This window comes from Sciurus vulgaris (assembly GCF_902686455.1).
Source record: "Sciurus vulgaris genome assembly, chromosome: 9".
Taxonomy (NCBI): Eukaryota; Metazoa; Chordata; class Mammalia; order Rodentia; family Sciuridae; genus Sciurus; species Sciurus vulgaris.
Window position 1 is genome coordinate 84,136,117 of NC_136469.1, and position 23,531 is coordinate 84,159,647.

The window sequence follows — 23,531 nt, forward strand, 5'->3', positions numbered from 1 at the left end:
TGCCTATACTAAAATCTGATATTAAAAAGTGAAATTTATTCTAAAGGTTGAAGAAGACTCAACTCCAAAGTGGCATATTTTTATCTGTCTTTCTTTCTTAGTCTTGATTTCCTCCCACTCCCAACTGAAGGTCGAAGGCTATTTTTCCACTGTCAATGATCTGTTGTCCTTTCATCCTCAGGTGTTTGTGTGGGTACAGATATTTCCCTTGTACTTATCTCTTCTTCTGTTCCCAACTCAGATCATTCAATCATTGCTCATGACCGTGGCCAACAATTTTGTTACTGACAAGAACTCTGGGGAAGTCATGACAGTAGGGTATGTAGAATGTGGTTGGGGACAGTAGGTATGTTTTCAGTGTACTAGATTTGCTTTACCAAGTTGTATAATTTTAGCTGGCAGCATGGCCTCTAGAAAAGCAGTTTAAAATAAGCTTTAGTCTTTGAGGAGGCTTGATGTTTTTATTTTATTGGTCAGAATTTTCATAAGGGAACCAGAGAAAATCTACTTATTCTTTGAATCAGAAATTTGTTTTTTTACTAGTTTTACTCTTTGAATTGAATGATAATTTGGCTACCTCAGTATTTTTCTTTTATCTCCCATTCTGAATTTGTGTCTTATCGTGGAACAAGTGATTTATTATTGAATCACTCTTCAATTTTAGGGCAATTCAGTGGCCGTTTTGATTAATTAAAAAACAATTAATGACTTTAAGTTCTGACCTAAGGATTGTCTAAGTCATATTCATAAGTAAGTGATATACTGAATGGTTACTTTGTATTTCCCTTGAGAAATGTTATTGGGGGAATAACCCTAAAGCTTTTCAGCCTTTCTTAATTTGACCTAGCCCTTCTTTGCTTAGGGTTGGCAAGAAAATACTGCCCTGATTTAGTTGCCCAACATTGTGTTTCATTCTACTAGTAGCAGAAATGGTGACTGGAATAAAAGCCCTCTCAGGCTACCCACTTACATTCTCTGCTATACTGCAGTTGTAGAAACCTAAGCCACATAAAACTCAATTTATATTCCATTTTTTGAAAATTGTGTTAGCTTCAACCCCTAAAATTGCTCTTTTTATTATTTTTAATTCACTTTTCTTTTCTAGAATCAATGCTATCAAAGAGATAACAGCTCGATGTCCTCTTGCCATGACTGAAGAACTCCTCCAAGACCTGGCTCAATATAAGACACACAAAAATAAGAGTAAGTTGCATGTTATTCTCTATAGGCCAACAAGTACATTGTGACTTGTTTTTGCCTCTTTGCTTCTTTACCTCTTAACCTTCTTTTCTCCAGAATTTCTAATTCAAAGTATTATTTATTTAGATGTAATGATGTCTGCTAGAACTCTGATTCAGCTCTTCCGAACACTGAACCCTCAGATGTTGCAGAAGAAATTCCGGGTAGGTGAACCCTATTTATGATGGTCTAGAGGTTCTGGTCTTTTGAATTTTATTACAATTTGAATTTTAGTATTTGTGATGCTTTTGTTTTGAGTACTAATGATGCACATGGTTTTATTTAAATTTCAAATACAATTGATTGAATACTATGAACTTAAATATTTTGTAGTTGGCATGTGTTCTTTAATGATAACTGTTTTATAAACTTATCAAGCTGTTTAAACTTAATGGTGTCAGTATTAAACAAGATATTTTCTAGCCAGGTACTCCCTCTTTCAAGGGAGGAAGGGTGTTGTATATGAAGAAAGAGATGGTACTTTGGGGACGTAAAATATTTGAACAGTTATTATTATTATTATTATTTTGTACTGGGGATTGAACTGAAAGGCACTCAACCACTGAGCCACATCCCCAACCCTATTTTGTATTTATTTAGAGACAGGGTCTCACTGAGTTGCTTAGCATTTTGCTTTTGCTGAGGCTGGCTTTTGATCCTCTTGCCTCAGCCTCCTGAGCTACTGGGATTACAGGTGTGTGCTGCCACATCCAGCACACCCAGTTATTCTTCAGTAACTGCCAATTTCTTGATTTGGATTAGAAGTAAGTGAGAAAATAGTGGACAGCATTCTGACTCAGTATTTACTTTGACCTGAGAAATAAGCAGATTGTTTTGTCATTTGATTATCTCCATTTTCTATAGTGTTCCCCATCTAAGTTCATAATCTTGGAGAATACCTTTCATGATTAATGTTTTATAATATGAACACTTTATTAAAAACAATTTCTTCTCCTTTAGGGTAAACCTACAGAAGCCTCTGTTGAAGCAAGGGTACAAGAATATGGTGAATTGGATGCTAAAGATTACATTCCGGGAGCAGAGGTTCTAGAAATTGAGAAAGAAGAGAAAATTGAAAATGATGAAGGTTCATTTTTCTTTCTTTCTTTCCTTGTTGGTACTGGGGAGATTGAACCCATCGAACCCAGGGCCTTTTGTCATTGTGTTTTGTTTTTAATTATTTTAACATTTAATCATTATAAATATGTTTATTGCAGCTTTATAGGTTAGATAACAATTATATACAAATAGAATTTTAGATATAAAATCCCAACTGGTTACATTTAAATCACTGTTCTGAAGAAAACAAATTAGATGTCTTCCAGTCCTTTAACTTCACCTTCCTTAAATTATATTTTAAAAAATTGACATCTGATTTTTTTTTTTTAATTTACAGAGAAGTGTTATCACATTTCATCACTCAGGAACCTAGGGCCTTATGCATGCTAGTCAAGTGCACTATCACTAGGCTAAAGTTCATTTTTATTTCACCATTATTCAGGGGAAAAATCACATAGCAAGATAGGAAACTAGAGAGAGAACTGGAGACATTATCATGTGAGTGGTTGTGTATATACCAGAACAAAAAGTAACACTACCTTACAGATCATGGGGAGCCACTTTATTGAGATGTCTACAAGGTCATTTCATGTCCAGAATCTTCTACTACAGTTCTCTGAATAACTGTAACTAGTTTCTGACACATGCATAAATATATTTAGATGAATTAGATATTTGCTATGTGTCCAAGTTAAATGTACAAGCGCCATTTTATTATTATTATTATTGTTGTTGTTGTTGTTGTTGTTATGTGCTTTATTGTCTGTCATCTTTACTAGATCGTGAACTTTATTAGGGCAGGGACCAAATCTCTTTTGTTTATCACTGAATCATTAACCAATCACGGCATAATATCTGCACAGTTCCCCTAAGATCTGCTTAGTGAATGATTGGGGAACTTTCATCAAATCACATTGTTCACAGATAAACAGTTACATAATGTAAGACATATGAGGTCAGAATTTTTTTGTTGTTGTTCTAATTAGTTACACATGATAGTAGAATGCACTTTAACACATCATACATAAATGGAGTGTAACTTCTCATTCTTCTAGTTGTACATGATGTAGAATCACACCAGTCGTGTAGTCATATATGCACAGAGTAATAATGTCCTGTTCTTTCTACTATCCTCCCTATCCCCATACCCCCTCCCGTCTGCCTAATCCAGAGTAACTCTATTCTTCCCACAAGTGCCATTTTGATGGTCACAGTTGGTTCTGTAAAAAGAACATGCACTCTGAAGTCAGTCATGGTTTTTGTGATTTCGATGTAGGCTGCTTTTTCTGGCTATGTGATTTAACTGTGGGGGAGTGATCCTTTTCTGCCAAGCTGTGAGGGGAAAAGAGAGTTATAAGGTTTTGACTTATAATAGATACATGGTCAGTGCTTAGTTCTTACTCCTTAAATTAACTAAGTTGAGATGGTTTATTTAACAATAAACGTTGCTCAATTCTTTGTCAGTGGAATATCTATTTAAGGTTCATTACCTTATTTTTCCATTGTGTAATTTATCTCAAGTTGTTGTGAATACTCAACATAAAGTGGTAGTTACATCAGTGATCTCTTTCTCCACACAGATGGATGGGAAAGTACCAGTCTTAGTGAGGGGGAGGATGCTGATGGTGAATGGATTGATGTGCACCACTCTTCTGATGAAGAACAGCAAGAAATTGTGAGTTGTACAGTTTCCGCTTACAAGTGCATCACTCTGATTGTTATTAAGATATGGTTTTTGCTGGACCTTGTAGGGAGGCTAACATTTGAATGACTGAGTTCTCACTTGAGCTGGTAGCCATGTAAGTTTTGTTTGTGTACTATTCAAGTCCAAGAAGCTGAACAGCATGCCCATGGAGGAGCGGAAAGCCAAAGCTGCAGCCATCAGCACTAGTAGAGTTTTAACTCAGGAAGACTTCCAGAAAATCCGCATGGCCCAAATGAGGAAAGAACTTGATGCTGCCCCTGGGAAAGCCCAAAAAAGAAAATACATTGAAATAGACAGTGATGAGGAGTCCAGGTAAAATGCATTTTCATCAGGTCTTCAGGCAGCTTGTGTGGTAATGAAAGCAACCAGGAAAGGAATTGCACCCTTATTTCATATTTCATTTTTCCCTCACCTCAGGGGTGAATTACTTTCTCTTCGGGACATTGAACGCCTGCATAAAAAGCCAAAGTCTGACAAGGAGACAAGACTAGCAACTGCTATGGTGAGTGATACACTACTGTTCCTTGTTCTTTAAATAGAAAGCAAATAAAATGAAATATAATCTGGATTTTATACAGCCATAAGATGGCAGTTTTTAAAATGTCTTAAATAAAGGTATAATTAACAGAATAAAATGCACAAATAAAAGGTGTTGTATTAGATGAGTTTTGACTGCTGTACATAACCATGTAACTGTGTTCATGGTATTTGGAGACTCACCTCCATCATGAATGCTTTTATCTGTTTAAAAAAAAAAAGCTTACTTAGTTCCCTTTCTGGGAACCTCTCTGATCTCACCAGGCTGAATTATGACTTTTCCTTCCACCAAGCTTCCTTTACTCCATTATAATACTTCATACTATTGCTCACTGGAACTGAGCCCTAGGGAACAAGGACTGTGTTCTGTCTATGCTGTGTTCTGATAGAGTGCCTGACAAAGAGGAGACATTTACTTAGATTAGATATCTTCTAAAGTGTGTTATTTCACAAATATCAATCTTTTTGTGCTGATAGGCTGGAAAGACAGATCGAAAGGAATTCGTGAGGAAGAAAACCAAAATTAATCCATTTTCTAGTTCCACAAATAAAGAGAAGAAAAAACAGAAGAACTTTATGATGATGCGGTATAGCCAGAATGTCCGGTCAAAAAACAAGCGTTCCTTCCGAGAAAAGCAGGTGAGTTCAACTTGAAGCCTGGGTGGCTAGAACAGTACTACAGTTTGAGCCTACTTATATTTGAAATGAGTTGTGCCTTCTGAAGACTACTACTATGTGTACCTTGATGTTAATGGGCACTGTTGGAAAACAGTGGAGAAATGGGAGGCAGTCAGGGCACTGAAAGCCTGAACCTGACTTGGTTGGGACTCAACTCTGACCGGTAGGGTAGGGGCTGTGTGGCCATTTTATTTCTTTTTCAGTAAAGGGGTACAGCCAGGTGGAGTGATGCACACCTCTAATCCCAGAGACTTAGGAGGCTGAGGCAGGAGGATCACAAGTTCTAGGCCAGCCTTGGCAAGTTAAGGAAATACTGTCTCAAAATAAAATTAAAAAGGGCTAGGGTTATGGCTCAATGGTAGAGGATCTCAGGGTTCAGTTCCCAGTACCACATGCTAAAATTCTTTGTCATTTGATCTGTGAAATATACTATTGAAATTCGTTGATATCAGCAATTGTATGCCTAGAAGTTTTAAAAAGGAGTAAATGTGTGTGGTAATACATCATAAACAGTTTCAGGAAACAGTCCAAAACAAACTTCTATTTTGATATGACCCTTCCTATATATCCATACCTTTTGTTTACGGGCCTTTGGGTTCTCATTTTATTTATTTGTGGTCTTTGAATGGTAATACTGTGCTGCATAGGTGGCTTGCTTATTTCAGTAATTCATTGAAGTAAAATAAATTTAAGTTTTTGTATCTTCCCCTCCTGGGAAGAGCATATCAGAGCATATTTAAGCTTCATTTTGAAGAATCTCCAGGAAACCAGGTCTATTCTAAAATAGTTCCCATTCTCTGTGTTCCTAAGTAGATTACCAAGGATGAGCCTGCTGGGTCTGAATATAACAGCTGTCCTCTAGGGTAGCACTGTGTCTATGTGGGTGCCAAATCAGGGTTACCTGAATTAAGTACTGTTTAAATTCTCCCTGTTTTTTTAATGTTCCACTCTGACTAATACATCATGTAAGTAGTAAAGTGATGGCATTTTTAATAAAGACTGAAGTACTTTCAATTTTGCCACATAGTTGAATAGACTTAGGTTCATTATTCTACCTTTCATTGGCCCTTAATAACTATTTTAGGATTGAGGAAATAGTAATCACCCAGTTGGTGGGCCTTGCTTCATTATGTGACCTGGCTACATTTGAGCTACATGTGTCCCCTATGCCCTACTTGCTCTTTTGTTTTGTTTTGTTTTGTTTTGATTTTTTATTTTTTTGTTACCAGAGATTGAACCCAAGCATTTAACCACTGAGGCAAATCCCCAGGCCTTTTTTATTTTTTAGGCCTCGAGTTGCTTTTTTTTTTGCGGTGCTGGGGATTGAACCCAGGGCTTTGTGCTTGCAAGGCAAGCACTCTACCAACTGAGCAATCTCCCCAACCCCATATATGTGATTTTTAAAGAAAAAAGAAATGAAGTTAATTTTAATAATATATCTTTTATAACTTAGTATATTAAAATAGTATTCTAATGTAACCAATGTAAAATTATTAATGAGCTATTTTACATTCTTATATTTGAACTAATTGAAATCCAGCATCTCTTTTACATTACAGCACATCTCAATTCGAGATACTGATCTTCTTTGTATTGTTCCAGTCTTAGTAGGTGTACTCCCTAAGTAAACACAATCCGTGTTTCAAATGCTCAATAGTCACATGTAGTTCGTGGCTACCATAATGAACAGCTCTACTATACAGCAGCCCTAAACTGTCCCATGATCCCATGCACCCTGTGGAAAAGGAACATCACATCACATTTTCCTTTGCCCCTCTGGTATTTTTGTCGTCTGAAATAAAAGGCTGTTTTGTGGCTAGAATATGTACATGAAGTCTTACTTAAATTTTTATAATAAATAAAATGATCTCAGATGAGAGTAGAAGAGGAAAGTAAAGCATATGATAGAGAAAGAGAAGAAGATCTTTTAGGGAGATAAATGAAAAGGAGAGAGGAGGCTGTACCTGGTCCTTGTGTTCACTTGGTGATATTGAAGGGGAAAGGGACCTGTGAGAGTCACCTGTGCTATTATATAGTTTAATGAGCAAAATTAAATCTATGCAACCAATATCACCTTAAGCGTACAGTTTTTGCAATTTGGATTTAACAATTCCAGAGGTTTCCATTAACTTATTTAATCATTATAGAACATGAGCAGACACAGTAAGTGAACTATGCAGATAGAAAATAAGACACAGATAAATATGGAGAAATGCCTTCTTTGCTAGGCATTGTGGGACACACCTATAATCCCAGTGCCTCTGAAGGCTTAGGCAGGAGGATCTCAAGTTTGAGGCCAGCAAATGATAGTCAACAAATGATAGGCAACAAATGATAGTCTCAAAATATAAAATAAAAAGGGCTGGGGTTATAACTCAGTGATAGGATACCCTTGGATTCAGTCTTCAGTACCCAAAAAAAAAAAAAAAAAAGAAAGAAAGAAAGAAAGAAATACTTCTCTTTGGCCAAATTAGATTAACATGAACTTGCCATTTTTTTCCCCTCTTAATACTATCTATTTTCCCTATCTGCAAAAATACAAAGACGTACCAAAGCCCACATATAAGCTAAAGACAGGAGTCAATAACTTAAATCATAAAATCCAAAAAGGTTGAACATTTAGATAAATTAACAGTTTTCATCCCAAAAATGTTTTTTAACAAATCAATCAATCATTCCTTATTAATATTCAAAATCTAGAGACTTTTATAGTTTGTAAGACAGAGAGGAGTGCTTAGGAATTAATGAAATGGTTTTCACCACATACTTAAGATGTGTATATTGGCCTTGGTTATCCTTTTTTTAAAAATTGGATTCTTGATAATCTGTAATATTCTAGGTTTTTTTGTTTTGTTTTGTCGTTTGTGTGTTTATTTTTGAGGAAGATGATAATCTTTAAATGGTCCATATATTTAATGGATCTTGGAAAGGTCACCGGTATTCCTAGCACTCAGGAAATTGAGGTAGGAGGAGGGCTTGAATCCAGGAGATTTTCCTGGGCAACACAGCAAGATCCCTTGTCAAAAAATTCAAAAAAGGAAAAAATGCATAAGTGGTCCATATGTACCCATGTTTAAATCATATAAATGATTTATAAAGGATGATTGTAAAAAAAGATCTGCTTTTCTATTTAATTTAGACAGTATGCCCTACCCACAGCTCCCAAATATTAAGAGCTCTGTAGGTCAGAGTAGTACCGAGCATTATCCCCAGAGACCGGTAATGTGCTAGTCTTGACATTCTACCCCTGCTCTAGTTTTGTGAATGGTTTCCCTGAGTTGGGAATAGTATTTAAGAGCATTGCATGTTTCCCAGCAGTGTGGAAACCCCCATCCTGGACACAGATCTGTTAGGAGTATTTCACTATTTGTAGTTTTTCAGGATGATTTTTGACTTAGTGATTCTTTTTTTGTAAATTTCCTTATAACGAAATTAGCATAATGGGATACTCAAAATGATCACGTTTTTTCTTATCTTCCAGCTGGCGCTACGAGATGCACTTTTGAAAAAGAGGAAAAGGATGAAGTAACTTCCAAGCAAGTTTTTCATTTCAAGGGGAATGCCAAGTTTGTGTCATTACTATGAAAACTAGTAAATCAAGAATGTTTGCTTACATTAAAAAGTCCAGAAGCACTATATTGTAACAACCATGGTAAACTTGGTAGCAGTTTGGTGTTTTTAATTTGGAGATGGGTAATGGTGGGAACATTTAAAATGTAAATAGTAGTGATATTATAAAATCATTTTCATTTAAACATTCATGCAAAGAAAAATATTGAGTACCTAATAAGTGTCATTGTAGATTTAAAATTAAATGAGCCACAGCCAATTCTCAACTTGTGGGGGTAAGGGAGGCAGGTGTTACATGTGTGTTTACAGTGCATTGTAAATAGTTCTCTTGCAGAGATAGGTTCATGTTTCTGTGGGATCCCTGAGCCTTATGGACTACTTCTGCAAGGATGGGAGTTATATATTCTCTTAAAACAGGACGATGTTACAAGAGTAAGAGGTTCTTACTTGTAAATAGGCTTACCTGCTGAAAACAGGTCCCTGCTGTACAGACTTTGGGTAGACAATTTACCTCTTTTAGTCTATCCAAAAGATTTCAATATTTTTTTAATGCTATATAAAGGATTTTTTCTTCAGACCTCATTTTTTTAAATTGCCTGAAGTATAAATAATAATTTTGAAATGTCTTTGGTTCATCATTTGATCTGTCTGCTCTTCATGTTGGTTTCCTCAGCCTCCTTGGACTCTGTCATATTTTCAATTCATTGTTTGCCTTGTCCTCATTAAAAGGTTTCTAATATCAAATAGGTACTCTTGTGTATGTGCAGTGGCATATGTTGTTTACCAGTCACACTTAAGTCAATTTCAGGGTACAATCTGTTTGTGTTTAGAAATAGTATGGTGCCATTTGCCTTAGGTTTTTTAGCTGATCTTGTGGTAGATGAGAAAATTGTTATATGTTACTTTAAATTTGGAGTAAAGGCAATTTTCTGCCCAGCGTTAGAAATCACTTTTGACTTCTTAAAATCACTTTTCCTGTTCCCTTTGCAGTTTTTTGTTCATCTTCTGAATTCAGTTTCAGTTTTATTTGAATGAAACTTTGTAACTTCACCCAAGATGCTCCAGATCACTGTTAAGCAATTAGTGGAATGGAAGAGTCAACTCCCAGCAACTTGATTGCTTCATGGAAAGTGTCCAATACAAATGTGTTTATTCAGACCATTTTCTTTTATTTATTTATTTGTTTTTTCCTTGGGGTACTGGGAATTGAACACTTGCTAAGGCAAACAAGCACTCTTCCACTGAACTATATCCTCGGCCCTTTTAAAAATTTTATTTTGAGACAGGGTTTCACCTTCCTAGTCTGACCTTGAACCTGTGATCCTCCTGCCACTGCCTCCTAAGTCCCTGGGATTGCAGGTGTGCGCCACTGTGCCCAGCTTCAAACCCTTTTCTTTTTGCATTTTCCAATGGAGTGTCTCCTCATGTGTCTGGAGCCAGAAAGCAAATAAAATTCAAAATAGCATAGTAGATGGTGTCCACGACTTTGCTGTGTGTTTTATGATGGTGCCTGGAAGTTTCATCTTTCCCTTTTATTTCCCCACTCTACTTAGATACCAAGATTCCAAAGTCCTTTGTGCTCTGACTTCAATTCTGCTGTGGCCTCACCCTGATCTTAACTAGCCTGAGGCTTGTATGCAAGACAAAGATCCCTGGCTTTTAAAGATATATTCTTATTAATTGTTTATTTCTTTAATCCCACAGTCTTTTATTTCTGATTTCTTTTATTAACTTATCAGTTTTCTCTTGAGAAATTTTCTGTTTACTGCCAATTTGAAGATCAAATTCTCACAAATTGGATGCAGCCAGCAAAGGTCGAGTGACCTAACCAGGTGATTTTAATCTTGAGGAAATCATCAGTGTTTAAACTTTTCAGTCTCAAATTTTTGTCAGCAGTGAGAATGCGTCCATTTCAGGGATGCACTCACATTGTCCAAGCTCATAATATATAAAAGTGGTATGTAAATCTGGAATGCTGACATGTTACCTATGTGATCTTACTAAGTTCCACTAGTAAATAAGCTCCACATGAGGCAGAGGTTTTTATCTCTTCTCTTCTGTATCCCCCATGCTAGTTCAGTGTCTAATATGGTATAGAGGGACTGGGAAAATGTCCGGACATATAATTTAATCTGTCAGTTTCCTTTCTGTATGTATACCACCTACCTCACTGACTCTTGAGAATTTTGAAAAATAATGTTTATAAGCACTTACCGTGTTATCTGCCACAATTTTAGTAAATTCCTCATCAAAGATTAGGTGTCTGTTACATTGTTGTTTGCTTAATTTACTTAAACAGCAATTACGTTTGCTACAAATATTTCATCCCTCAAGCCCAATATTTCAGGTAGCTATAAAAATGTATGTTGAATGCCCACTATATGCACAGTACTCTGCTAGATGCCGTTTGGTTTGCAAACAGTATTTGTCCCATATAGAAACATTCAGTACAATGAAGGAAATATATTCACAAAATGACTATAATACAAGACAGCTTATAAAAAGTTATCAAAAAGGTAACAGTCACACAAAAAGTATGTGAGGTGATGATATATTAGCCATCTGGATTCAGTCATTTCTTAATAGATACCTATATTAAAACATCACATTGTCATAAATATAATTTTGTCAATTAAAAAAGTACAGCATAGGGCTGTGGTTGTACCTCAGTGATAGAGCTCTTGCCTCACGCGTGTGAGACACTGGGTTTGATCCTTAGCACCACATAAAAATAAATAAATAAAATAAAGGTATTGTGTCCATCTACAACTAAAATATATATGTATATATATATTTATATATAAAATACAGTATAGGGGGGATCTTAAGGAAAGGACAGTTCAACTGGCAGGAGTGTCAAATGCCAGTGTGCTAATAAACTGAAGCTCATGATGGACAGGGCAACAGTAAGAAGACATTTCCAAATCATACAAGAAAAGTTGTAATTTAAAAGTTGATATAATTTTAGTATAATTTTTAAAAGGTTATGGTTATATAAATTTTAATTTTTTCATATTCTAGTTCCTTGAAATTTTTTATGTAGGATATTACATTGCAATTGTTTTAACTAAAATGTTTAGTCATTCAGAGTATTCTGTTCTTGATGTTATTTTAAATAACATGTTTAAACTGTATGTAGATAACAGTTCTTTCAAGTGACATCTTTTTATTTATTGCTTACATAGTTTTGGGATATACTTTCAGCGATTTAAGAAAGATCTTGAATATGATTAATAAGAGGGCTGGGTTTATAGCTCAGTGGTAGAGTGCTTGCCTAGCATGTATGAGACACTGGGTTTGATCCTCAGCACCACATTAAAAAAATAAAGGTATTGTGTCCTCTATAACTAAAAAAAAGAAGAAGAAGAAAGAAAAAGAAGATGGGGCAGTGACTTAGAGCTTTTTCTTTTACAAGGTCAAAGCTTTGGAAATAACTTTAACTAGTGTAGTATTTGGTCTGCACTAGAATTAAAAGGCAAGCAAAAAGTAGCACAGCTAATGTTATATTATTTTAAAAGCATAAACTTGTATAGGGCACTTTTTGTGTGGTAGCCTTATTTCCTTTTGCAGATCCTACTTCCATGTTTTGTCAGTCTGATCTCAGTACAGAAATGGTTAAAGTAAACATGTATCCACTTGATGGGATATTATATAGTCATTAATGTTTTCAATAGGAAATACATATGATAACTTAACAAAAAGCATAGTATAGTGTAATCCAGTTGTATAAGTAAGAAAATGGAAAATAAGGGGCTGGGGTTGTGGCTCAGTGGTAGATCACTTGCCTAGTACATGTGAGGCATTGGGTTTGATTCTCAGCACCACATGTAAGTAAATAAATGTCCATTGACAACTAAAATTATATACATATATTGTATATATTTTAATATATGGAAATATATACATGAAAAATTTTAAAAACCCTAGAGAAAATATGCCAAATATTAAATATAGTTTTCTTTAGTGTTTGGAGCATCTATTTTATTATGTAAGAGGCAAAATAAACCAAATAAACTTTCTCTTACCTTCTTAATTACTCTCTTGCCTCAGTTTAGTCGGTGGGGGCTATAGTCATCCTTCATTTGGGACCCTCTGGTTCTACCCAGCAATGCCTGATGTTAGCAAAAGTACTATTAGTACAATTCTTTGGGGAAAGTATGTACCAGAAACCTAAAAAATAGTGATAACCTTTGACTGAAATCCACTTCTGAGAGTCTAGTCTAAGCAAATGATCCAAAATATAGCTGTGTCTATGACTGTTGCACTTCAAGAAAAAATATGCATTTTAAAATATCCTAACCAAAGTAAAATTTGTCTCACCAAGTATGGAGATGGACTGTTGATTCCCTGGGTTCAGATTCTCTGTGATGACAACAGGATCTTGGGCTCCTTTTTGGCTTTGTCATTCTTAGTGTGTTGAAGCTGAACCATGTTGAATGCTGGCTTCAATGGCTGTATAACTGTGCAACACACTCATTTCTACACCTCAGTTTCATCTGTAAAATGGAGAAAATGCTGATACCTTGCCTTCTGTGTTTAAGGCAGCAAGAAGGGACCAAAGTGACATTGCCATATCTATCCCTTTTCTAAGAAAACAAGAGCTTTCATAGAATTCTTCCAACAGCCTTCCTTTAAATTTCATTAACCAGAAATGGGTTAAATAGCCACCCTACCAACAAGAGAAACCAAGAAAGCAGAAAATGGAATTGTTGACCTCTCAGAGGACCATAATCATCCTAGTTGTTAGCAAGAAGGAAGTAGGGAGGGAATTTAGATAGACTATTTACAGTGTCTACCACAAACTATCTTTAGTTAAATACTCACTATAATATGATTTTCAATGGCAAGAATAGGTATAGAAAAAGATCTAAAATATGAGCATACTTAAGCAACTTGGGATATAGTTAGTAGGTGGGATGTTCAACCATTAAACTATCACTTGGATAAATTACTGATAAGATATAAACACTACAGTAGTGTAAAATACGCTGTGCTATTTTTTCAAAAACAGTGTAAGCTGATATAAAGTGATTTTAAGACTTTTTAAAATCTTTTTTTAGAAATCTTTTTAAGAAATTTGTAGTTGTAGATGGACAGAATGCCTTTATTTATTTTTTTATTTTTATTTTTATTTTTTGGCATGGGCAGGGTACTGGGATTAAACTCAGGGAAACGTGATCACTGAGCCACATCCCCAGCCCTATTTTGTATTTTATTTAGAGACAAAGTCTCATTGAGTTGCTTAGTGCCTGGCTTTTGCTGAGGCAGGCTTTGAATTCTCAATTCTCCTGCCTCAGCCTCCCTAGCTGCTGGGATTACCACCACTGTGGGATTACCATGCCACCGTGCTGGCTTATTTGTTTCTTTTTATATGGTGCTAAGGATTGAACCCAGTGCCTCACACATGCTAGCAAGCACTCTGCCACTGATCTACAGCCCCAACCCTTTTTTTAATCTTTGGCATTGGCCTGTATTTAAACTTTTACAGCCCTAGATGACAGTGTTAACATAGTTGTCGTGGCCTGCACATTCACAAATTTGATCTAAAGTCTTCAGTTGACACCTGTTAAGATCAAGCAAAAGCCAGCATCAGAAGTATACAAGTACTGTTAAGTACACAAGCTCAGTGAATTTTCATAAGCAGAATACATCCTGGTATTCAGCACTAGATCAAGAAACAGAACATTACCAACACCTTACAAGACCCTTTTTGAGTGGAGAACTCTGAAATGCTGTAGATCGCCAAGATTCATAATGGCACAGAGGAGTGGTATGGTCTGGAAAATGGGCATCTATGATGCCAGGCAAATGGCAACTCCAAAGACACTTAAGCAATACATGATTTCATTTTTCAAAAATGTGCAAGAGTAGGTGTATGATTTTTATATCTGTAACTTAGGACATAAGAAATCTTATTGAATACGTACACATTTTAAAATTCTGGTAAGAGCATTTGTCACTATTTAAGTGGAGTTTTTCTTTGAGGTACATAAAATAATGTTGTTTCTTAAAACTCAAAATATGTAGTTGCTACATTTAAGCAGTGGAATATAACTGATAAGATTTTCTTTTTCTCTACATTTTAAACATTTTGTGATATTATTTATAAAATATTTGTACTAAGCATTTAGAAAAATCTAAAATACTTTCAGTTCTATCTTATTAAGATCAATTTGGCTATACCTTCTAGTCCTAATATCTAAATTAACATCAGAGTTACTTTAAAAGGAAGTTAGGCCAAGGAAGAAAAGAAAATCATGGACAAAATGGAAACCATGATTTTTATCTGGGCAATGTTATTAAAAGGGAATTTTAAAAGAATTACATAGAGGTAAATGATATTTAATGTGACTTTTTAAAGGATATGTGAATCTCTTGTTAAAGATTTTAAACACTTTATAATTTGAGCCATAATTTTTAAAAATACACAGAACAGAAAATAATGAAAATATCTTTGAATTTTATTCAGTGTTTTATATATATATATAACATACATATATACATGTACATGTTTTAATATGAATATATACTTAGTATAAAGAATATACATACATATATGAATATGTATATTTATAATGGGAACATATAAGTGTGTAACTATATCTCCACTCAGCCATACCTCCTCCTTTTTCAGTATAACCATTATCATTTAAGTTGATACCTATCATTCCTATATTCTTTTTTCTTTTAATATATGTAGTATATAATATTTAGTGTCTTAAAATTTTACATAAACAATATCATTGGATATATTGTTTTGCTGACCTAGTAACATTAGATTGTTGATTAATAAAGATACTTTTTATTTTAATCATGTCAGAGTTTCCATTGTTTATTCATGCATCCACAATCTATCATTTTCCTATTCAAAAACAATTCGATTTTTTCCATTTTTCCTACTATTTAAAAACCTTGCTGTGTGGCTCAGTGGTGAGTGCCTCTGAATTCAATCCCTGGTACAAATAAACAAACAAAAACTTGCTACAATAAACATCTTTGAACATGTCCTCTAGGGTTCATGATCTTAGGTTTTTGGTTTTTTTTTTTTTAAACAAAGTTGAGATAGAAACATAGAAATGCACTTTTCCATACTGTAGATTTATTCACTCAATGTATTTTATCATGGGTGTTTAGAAAATACTGAGTTTATTTTAATACTTTATTTGTTCTTTTTAGTTACACATGACAGTAGAATGTATTTGACATATCATACATGGAATATAACTTCCTATTCTTGTAGTGGTATATGATGTGGAGTTATACTGGTTATGTATTCATATAAGAACATAGGAAAGTTTTGTCTGATTGATTCTACTGTCTTTCTTATTCCCTTCCCCACTCCCTGCCCTTCATTCCCCTTTGTCTAATCCAGTGAACTTCTGTTCTTCCCTCCTCACTGCTTATTGTTAGTTAGCATCCAAATATCAGAACATTCAGCCTTCAGTGTTTTGGGATTGACTAATTTCACTTAGCACAATAGTCCCCAGTTCCATTCATTTGCCAGCAAATACCATAATTTCATTCTTTATTGCTGAGTAATATTCCATTGTATGTATGTACCATCTGTTGGTTCCATAGCTTAGCTATTGTGAATTTTGTAACATTGATGTGACTGTTTCACTACAGTATGCTAATTTTAAGTCCCTGGGCCAAGGAGGGGTAACTGGTTCAAATAGTGATTCTATTCCAAGTTTTCTGAGGAATCTCCATGTGCTTTCCAGAGTGGTTGAACCAATTTGCATTCCCACCAGCAATGTATGGGTGTACCTCTTTCCCCATGTCTTTGCCAAAATTTATTATTTGTATTCTTGATAATTGCCATTCTGACTAGAGTGAGATGAAATTTCAATGTAGTTTTAATTTGCATTTCTTTAATTGCTAGTGATGTTGAACATTTTTTCATGCATTTGTTGACCAATCATATTTCTTTTTCTGTGAAGTGTCTGTTCAGTTCCTTTGCCTGTTTATTGATTGGGTTAATTTGGGGGTGGGGTGGGGTGGGGTGGGGAGGTGTTGATTTTTTTTAGTTCTTTATATATTCTGGAGATTAATGCTTCATCTTAGGTGCAAGTGGCAAAGATTTTCTCCCATTCTATAGGCTGTCTCTTCACGTTCTTGATTGTTTTCTTTGCTGTGAAGAAGCTTTTTGGTTTGATCCCATTTATTGATACTTGATTTTACTTGTTACGCTTTAGTAGTCATGTTGAGAAATTCAGTTCCTAAGCCAACATGATGGAGATTTGGGGCTACTCTTTCATCTAGTAGGTGTTGAAGAGGCCATATGTTCTCTAATGTATGTTTATAGTATATTTTATTTGTCTAGTATTTATGTGGGTTTGACTTTGTGTCTTCTATTCTATACCATTGGTCTTCATCTGTTTTGGTGCCAGTACAATGCTGTTTTTGTTATTGTAGCTCTGTAGTATAATTTAAGGTCTGGTATTGTGATGCCTCATGTTTCACTTTTCTTGCTAAAGATTACTTTGGCTATTCTGGCCCTCTTATTTTTTCAATGATTTCATGACTGCGTTTTTTGTTTCTGTGAAGAATGTCATTGGAATTTTAAGAGGAATTGCATTAAATCTGTATAGTGCTTTTGGTAGTATGGCCATTTTGACAATATTATTCTGCCTATCCAAGAACATGGGAGAGCTTTCCATCTTCTAAGGTCTTCAGTTTCTTTTTTTAGTGTTCTGTAATTTTTATTGTAGAGGTCTTTTACCTCTTTTGTTAGATTGATTCCCAAATATTTTATTTTCTTTGAGGCTATTATGAATGCAATAGTTTTCCTAATTTCTCTTTCAGTTGATTAATCACTGATGTAGAAGATTGCAATTGATTTATGGGTGTTAATTTTATATCCTGCTACTTTGCTGAATTCATTTATGAGTTCTAGAAGTTTTCTGGTGGAGTTTTTTGGATCTTCTCAATATAGAATCAATTTGTCAGCAAATAGAGATAGTTTGAGTTTTTTTCTTTCTATTCATATCCCTTTAATTTCTTCTTTCTGTCTAATTGCTCTGGCTAGAGTCTCAAGGGCTAAGTAGAATAGAAGTAGTAAAAGATTCTTGGGCATCCTTCTCTTGTTCCAGTTTTTAGAGGAAAAGCTTTCAATTTTTTTCATTTAGAATGATATTGGCCTTAGATTTAACATATATAGCTTTTATAATGTTGAGGTATGTTACTTCTATCCATAGTTTTTCTAGTGTTTTGAACATGAATTGATGCTGTATTTTGTCAAATGCCTTTTCTGCATCTATTGAGATAATCATGTGATTCTTGTCTTTAAGTCTATTGATGTGATGAATTATGTTTTTTTAATCCATATATGAACCAACCTTACAAGTGGGATGAACCACATTTGATCATGGTGCACTATCTTTTTAATATGTTTTTCGATGTAGTTTGCCAGTATTTTATTAAGAATTTTTGCATCTCTGTTCATCAGGGATATTGGACTTAAATTTTCTTTCCTTGATTTGTCTTTGGGTGATACTGGCTTTATAGGATGATTTTGTAAGGGTTCATTCCTTTTCTATTTCATAGAATAATTTGAGGAAGATTGGTGTTAGTTCTTATTTGAAGGTCTGGTAGTACTCAGCTGAGAACCCATCTGGTCCTAGGCTTTTCTATGTTGGTAGACTTTTGATGATGTCTTCAATTTCATTGCTTGAAATTGATCTGTTTAAATTTTCTATGTCATTTTTCTCTAGAAATTTGCCCATGTCTTCAAGATTTTCTATTTTATTTGAGTCTAAGTTTTCAAAATAGTTTCTGCTTATTGTCTGTATTTCAGTAGTGTCTTGTGATATTTCCTTTTTCATCACAAATTTTAGTAATTTGCGTTTTCTCTCAAATTACTTTTATCTCTCAAATTACGTTAATTTGGATAAGGGTTTATCAGTTTATTTTTTCAAAGATTCAACTCTTCGTTTTGTCCATATTTCGAATAGTTTTTTGGTTTCAATTTCATTAATTTTGGCTCTGATTTTAATATTTCCTGTATTCTGCTTTTGTCATTGGTTTGTTCTTTTTCTAGGCCTATGAAATGTAATGTTACGTTATTTATTTGTTGACTTTCTATTCCTTTAATGATGAGCTTAATGCAATGAACTCTTTTCTGAAAATTGGCTTCTTAGTTTCTTAGAGATTTTGATATGTTGTGTCACTATTCTTATTTACCTTTTTTTTTTTAATTTCATCTCTAATTGCTTCTGCTATCCATTGGTCACTCAAAAGGGTATTATTTAATCTCCAGGTGTTTGGGTAGCTTTCATTTTGTATTTTATCACTGATTTCTAAGTTCAGTATGCTCTGATAGAATATAAGTTTTTTTTTTTTTTTTTTTTTTGGTAAGAGTTGCTTTGTGACCTAAGATGTGGTCTATTTTAGAGAAGGATCCATGTGCTACTGAGAAGAAAGTGTATTCAATCATTGATGGATGAAATATTCTATATATGTCCATTAAGCCTCAATTATTATTTTAAAAATATTTTTAGTTGTAGATGGACACAGTGCCTTTATTTTACTTATTTATTTTTATGTGATACTGAGGAGCAAACCCAGTGCCTCACATGTGCTAGGTGAACACATTATCACTGAGCCACAACCCAAGCCCCAAATCTAAATTATTAATTGTATTTTTAGTTCTATAGCTTCCTTAGTTTCTGTTTGGAGGCTCTATCCAGTGGTGGGAGAGGTGTGTAAAATCATCCAGTATTATTAGGTCTATTTGATTTTGAAATTGAAAAGGGTTTGTTTGATGTACACAGATGTTTGGGGCATTGTTTGGGGCATAAATATTTATGATTGTTATGTCTTTGAAATGTCGTTATTTGTCCCTTCTGATTAACTTTGGCTTGAAGTTCACTTTATCCAATATGAGGATAGCAAGCCCTGCATGTTCATGAGATCAAAGTGAATGATATGTTTTTTCCCTTCCTTTTACCTTCAGTCTGTGGATGTCTTTGTCTAAGAGGTGAGTCTGTTGGAGACAGTGTATTGTTGAGTCTTGTTTTTTAATCCAATCTGACAGTCTGTGTATTTTGATTGATGAATTGGGGCCACTTACATTCAGTGTTATTATTGAGAAATGATGGTTATTCCCTGCCATTTTGATATGTTTGGTTTTTAATTTGAATTAGTTTCTCCTTTGATTCACTCTTCTTCTAGTGTAGTTCCTCCCTTTTCTGATTTTCACTTTTATTTTTCAATTCTTCTTCATGAACTAGAGAGTATGTTTTGTAATGGAGGCTTTCTAGTTGTGAATTATTTTAACTCTTGTTTATCATGGAAGGTTTTTATTTCATCATCAATTCTGAAGCTTAATTTTGCTGGGTATAGTATTCTTGGCTGAACTCCATTTTCTTTCAAGACCTCCTAGCTTTGAGGGTCTGGGTTGAGAAATCAGCTGAGATCCAGATTGGTTTTACTTTAAATGTAACCCATTGTTTTTCTCTGGCAACTTTTAAAATTCTATCCTTATTCTGTATGTTAGTCATTTTCATGGTAATGTGCCTTGGTATGGATCTGTTGCAATTTTGTATATTTGAGGTTTTATAAGCCTTCTGTATTTGATTTTCCCGTTCATTCTTTAGGTTTGTGAAAGTTTCTGATATTATTTCATTGAGAAGATTGTGCATTTCTTTGGTTTATATCTCTGAGCCTTCATCTATCCTGATAAATCTTAAATTTGGTCTTTTCAGGTTATCCCAAATTTTGGGCGAATTCTGTTCATGGTCTCTTAACATCTTTTCTCCATGGTGAACTTTATTTTCAAGATTATATATTTTGTCTTTATTGCCTGAAACTCTGTCTTTCAAGTGATCTAGTCTGTTGGTGATGTCTTCCATTGAGTTTTTTATTTTGGTACCCGGGATTGAACTCGGGTACTTGTCTACTGAGCCACACCCCAGCCCTGTTTTCATAATTTATTTAGACACATGGCCTCATTGAGTTACTTAGGATCTTGCTGTTGCTGAGGGTGGCCTTGAACTTGCAGTTCTCCTGCCTCAACTTGCCAAGCTACTCGGATTACAGCTGTGCGCAACTGCGCCCAGCTTCCATTGAATTTTTAATTTGGTTTATCGATTCCTTCATTTTGAGGATTTCTGCTTAATTTTTTTTTCAGAATCTCTATCTTTATTGAAGTGATCTTTCACTTCCTATATTTTCCCTCTGATTTCATTTCTTATATCATGCTATAATTCACAGATCAGTTTATGTACGTACTAAACTCCTTCTCTGACATTTCTTCCACTGTCCTGTCAATGGATTCTGTATTGGAGTATCTTGGTTTGTTTGGGGTGATTTGTTCCCTTGTTCATGTTGTGTATGTGTCTACCCATATAACAGTATGGGTCTGAGGCAGCAGAGTTTTTACCCTGTGAACTTAAGTGTCCCTGAAGGTTCCTAGTACCTCACTATTTAGGGTGAGACAAATAATAACAACCACCAATGCAAACAACATACAGCCTTAAACCAATTAGTTCCTGCTACAACATACACCAAACCAAAAGGATATGATCACTTATTGCCTACAATAAAAGCAGTAAGTTTGCAAAAGGGTTTACAATTTCAAATGGTGGACAGGAAGAGAACAGAAGTTATATAACATGATGATTATGAGGGATGAGAAGATAGAAGTAAAAAATTAAAGGAAGAGTAAAAGAGATAATAGAGATTGGCTGTCAGCTGAAGAAAAGAGAAAGAGAATTAAGGGAAACAGGTGAGAAAAATATATATGTAAAGAAAATATTAAAAAATTAAAAATTAAAATAAACAAATACAAAAGAAAACTTAAATAGACTAATCAAATGTCCCAGTCCCCAAAAAACCAGTCCATGAAAATTAACTGGCCTCAGAAATGACAAAAATACCTATATGAATATGTATAAATGTCCATGAACTATTAAGGTCACAATTAAACAGAGAAAAAAGAAAAAGAAGGGGGAAATAAAAAGTCTTGATGAAAAGTTAAAGTATTATTTTGGTTGGAGTTCAAAAGATTCTCATGGTCTCTTCTTAGCAGTGTTAGGTGGGGTTGCAATGCCCCACCCAGTGGGTGGATTGCTGGAGTGAGTGAGGTAATCTAGTAGGTGGAACATCTGGAGGTGGGGCATAGCTAGGCTCTAGGCTCTTCACTGAATGCCAATTTGTCTGGAGATCCTAAATCAGCACACCTCCAGGGCCTAGCAATTGCCAGTCCACACTGGAAGACTGCACCCTGAGGGATCTCCCCTGGGTTCCACTCATGTGGTGGAGGAGCCAATTCTTAGTCCACAACATAGTCTTGCTAAAAAGCTGCCCAACTGCTTTCTTGGCTTCACTCCATTGTTAAGCCAGGAAAATGACCTTCTCTTTACCACTATTTGAAACCCTTCAAAAATCCTGTTTTTTGTTTACCTTTGAGACAACAACTCACTATGTTGCTCAGGCTGGTCTGGAATGCCTGGGGACGTCTTAGGCTCAAGTGAACCTTCAGCCTAAGACTTGTAGTCTCTCAAGTACATGGGACTACAGGTATCCATCAAAATAAAGATAAAAATTTTAAAAAATATAGAAACTGGGCAGGCATACCTCTATATTTAAAATTTTTTTAATCTTTATTTTTTATTTTTTTTCTCCTTTTTGCAGTGCTAGAGATTGGACCCTGAACTTTTTGTATGCTGTGAAGGATGAGAAGATAGCATTCTACCACTGAGCTCTCTACCACTGAGCTGGATCCCAGTTCCTAATTTTTATCTTTTTAATATCAGTCTTGGAGTGACTGGAATCACTTTTTTTTTTTTTTAATGCAAGCACATTAACCTCTTCGAATTCATAATTTGTTCACTTCATTGGTGATTCTTTCAATACACTTTGATTAAGCAGGCAACAGTTGGTACTAAAGTTTTACAAAAGAGCAAATTAAGACCAGATAGGGCTGGAGGTGATGTTCAGTGGTTGAGCACTCACCTAACTAGTAAGTATAAGGCCCTGGGTCTAATCCCCAACACCACTGGGTACAAAAAAAAAAAAAAAAAAAAAAAACCTGGGAAGACCAGGAAGAAGCTGGAATGGAGGGTTGAGACTATAGGAACCCATAGGAACTGAGAGAATCATGTAGAATACTTAACTGTTACTGACCATTGATCTTCAGAATTTCTCAGTGGTCTTTGTCCTGGTCATATCATGTCTGTAGACAGTTCAGAAAGACTCCAGAAAGGAGACTCCTTGGTGATCATGTTCAACCATTATTATCCCAATTGCATGTATTGATTACTGAAGGAGAATCATTACATCACTATGAATCTACAGGCAGCTCTACTCAGCACTCCTAAATTTCAGAGGGTAAGAACCTGAATTTTGTTTTAAGTATTTAAGACAAAATAATAATAATAATAATGTCTCCCATTTGTACTTAAGCACCCTCTCCTCTTTTGCACAGCTGAATATTTGCAATTACGTTCTATGTTGGGCATTGTGCTGTAAAACAGTAAAACCAGACACAAAAGAAACTACAAACCAGTGGAATAAAGGCCATAAGAAAAGGAAAAAGAAAAGGAAAAGGCAGAGGTTGTAATTGGGGTTGTGGTAGACAGGAGAAGAGGATGGGGGACTTGGGAATTCCTGTAAAAATTTTTTTCCAAGTTTCCTGTGTACATTACTCTATTTTACCCATAAATAATTGTGCTAATCATTAAGAATGTACCAGTCTTAGGCGATTTTCCTGACCTGAAAGTTTTGTTTCCCAGATATTGAA

General features: G+C 34.9%; 1 protein-coding gene across 1 annotated transcript in view; it reads left to right on the forward strand.

The window, feature by feature from the left end:
• SDAD1 (SDA1 domain containing 1) overlaps nucleotides 1–8,764 on the forward strand; it is a 37,486-nt gene extending 28,722 nt beyond the window's left edge. The window contains exons 14-22 of the mRNA XM_079152719.1: nucleotides 242–318; nucleotides 1,106–1,203; nucleotides 1,327–1,403; nucleotides 2,200–2,326; nucleotides 3,879–3,973; nucleotides 4,125–4,315; nucleotides 4,421–4,505; nucleotides 5,018–5,179; nucleotides 8,700–8,764. Coding sequence (XP_079008845.1) covers nucleotides 242–318; nucleotides 1,106–1,203; nucleotides 1,327–1,403; nucleotides 2,200–2,326; nucleotides 3,879–3,973; nucleotides 4,125–4,315; nucleotides 4,421–4,505; nucleotides 5,018–5,179; nucleotides 8,700–8,747 — 960 coding nt within the window. The 3' untranslated portion in view covers nucleotides 8,748–8,764. The remainder of the gene's footprint in view (nucleotides 1–241; nucleotides 319–1,105; nucleotides 1,204–1,326; nucleotides 1,404–2,199; nucleotides 2,327–3,878; nucleotides 3,974–4,124; nucleotides 4,316–4,420; nucleotides 4,506–5,017; nucleotides 5,180–8,699) is intronic.
• Nucleotides 8,765–23,531: the final 14,767 nt, after the last annotated feature.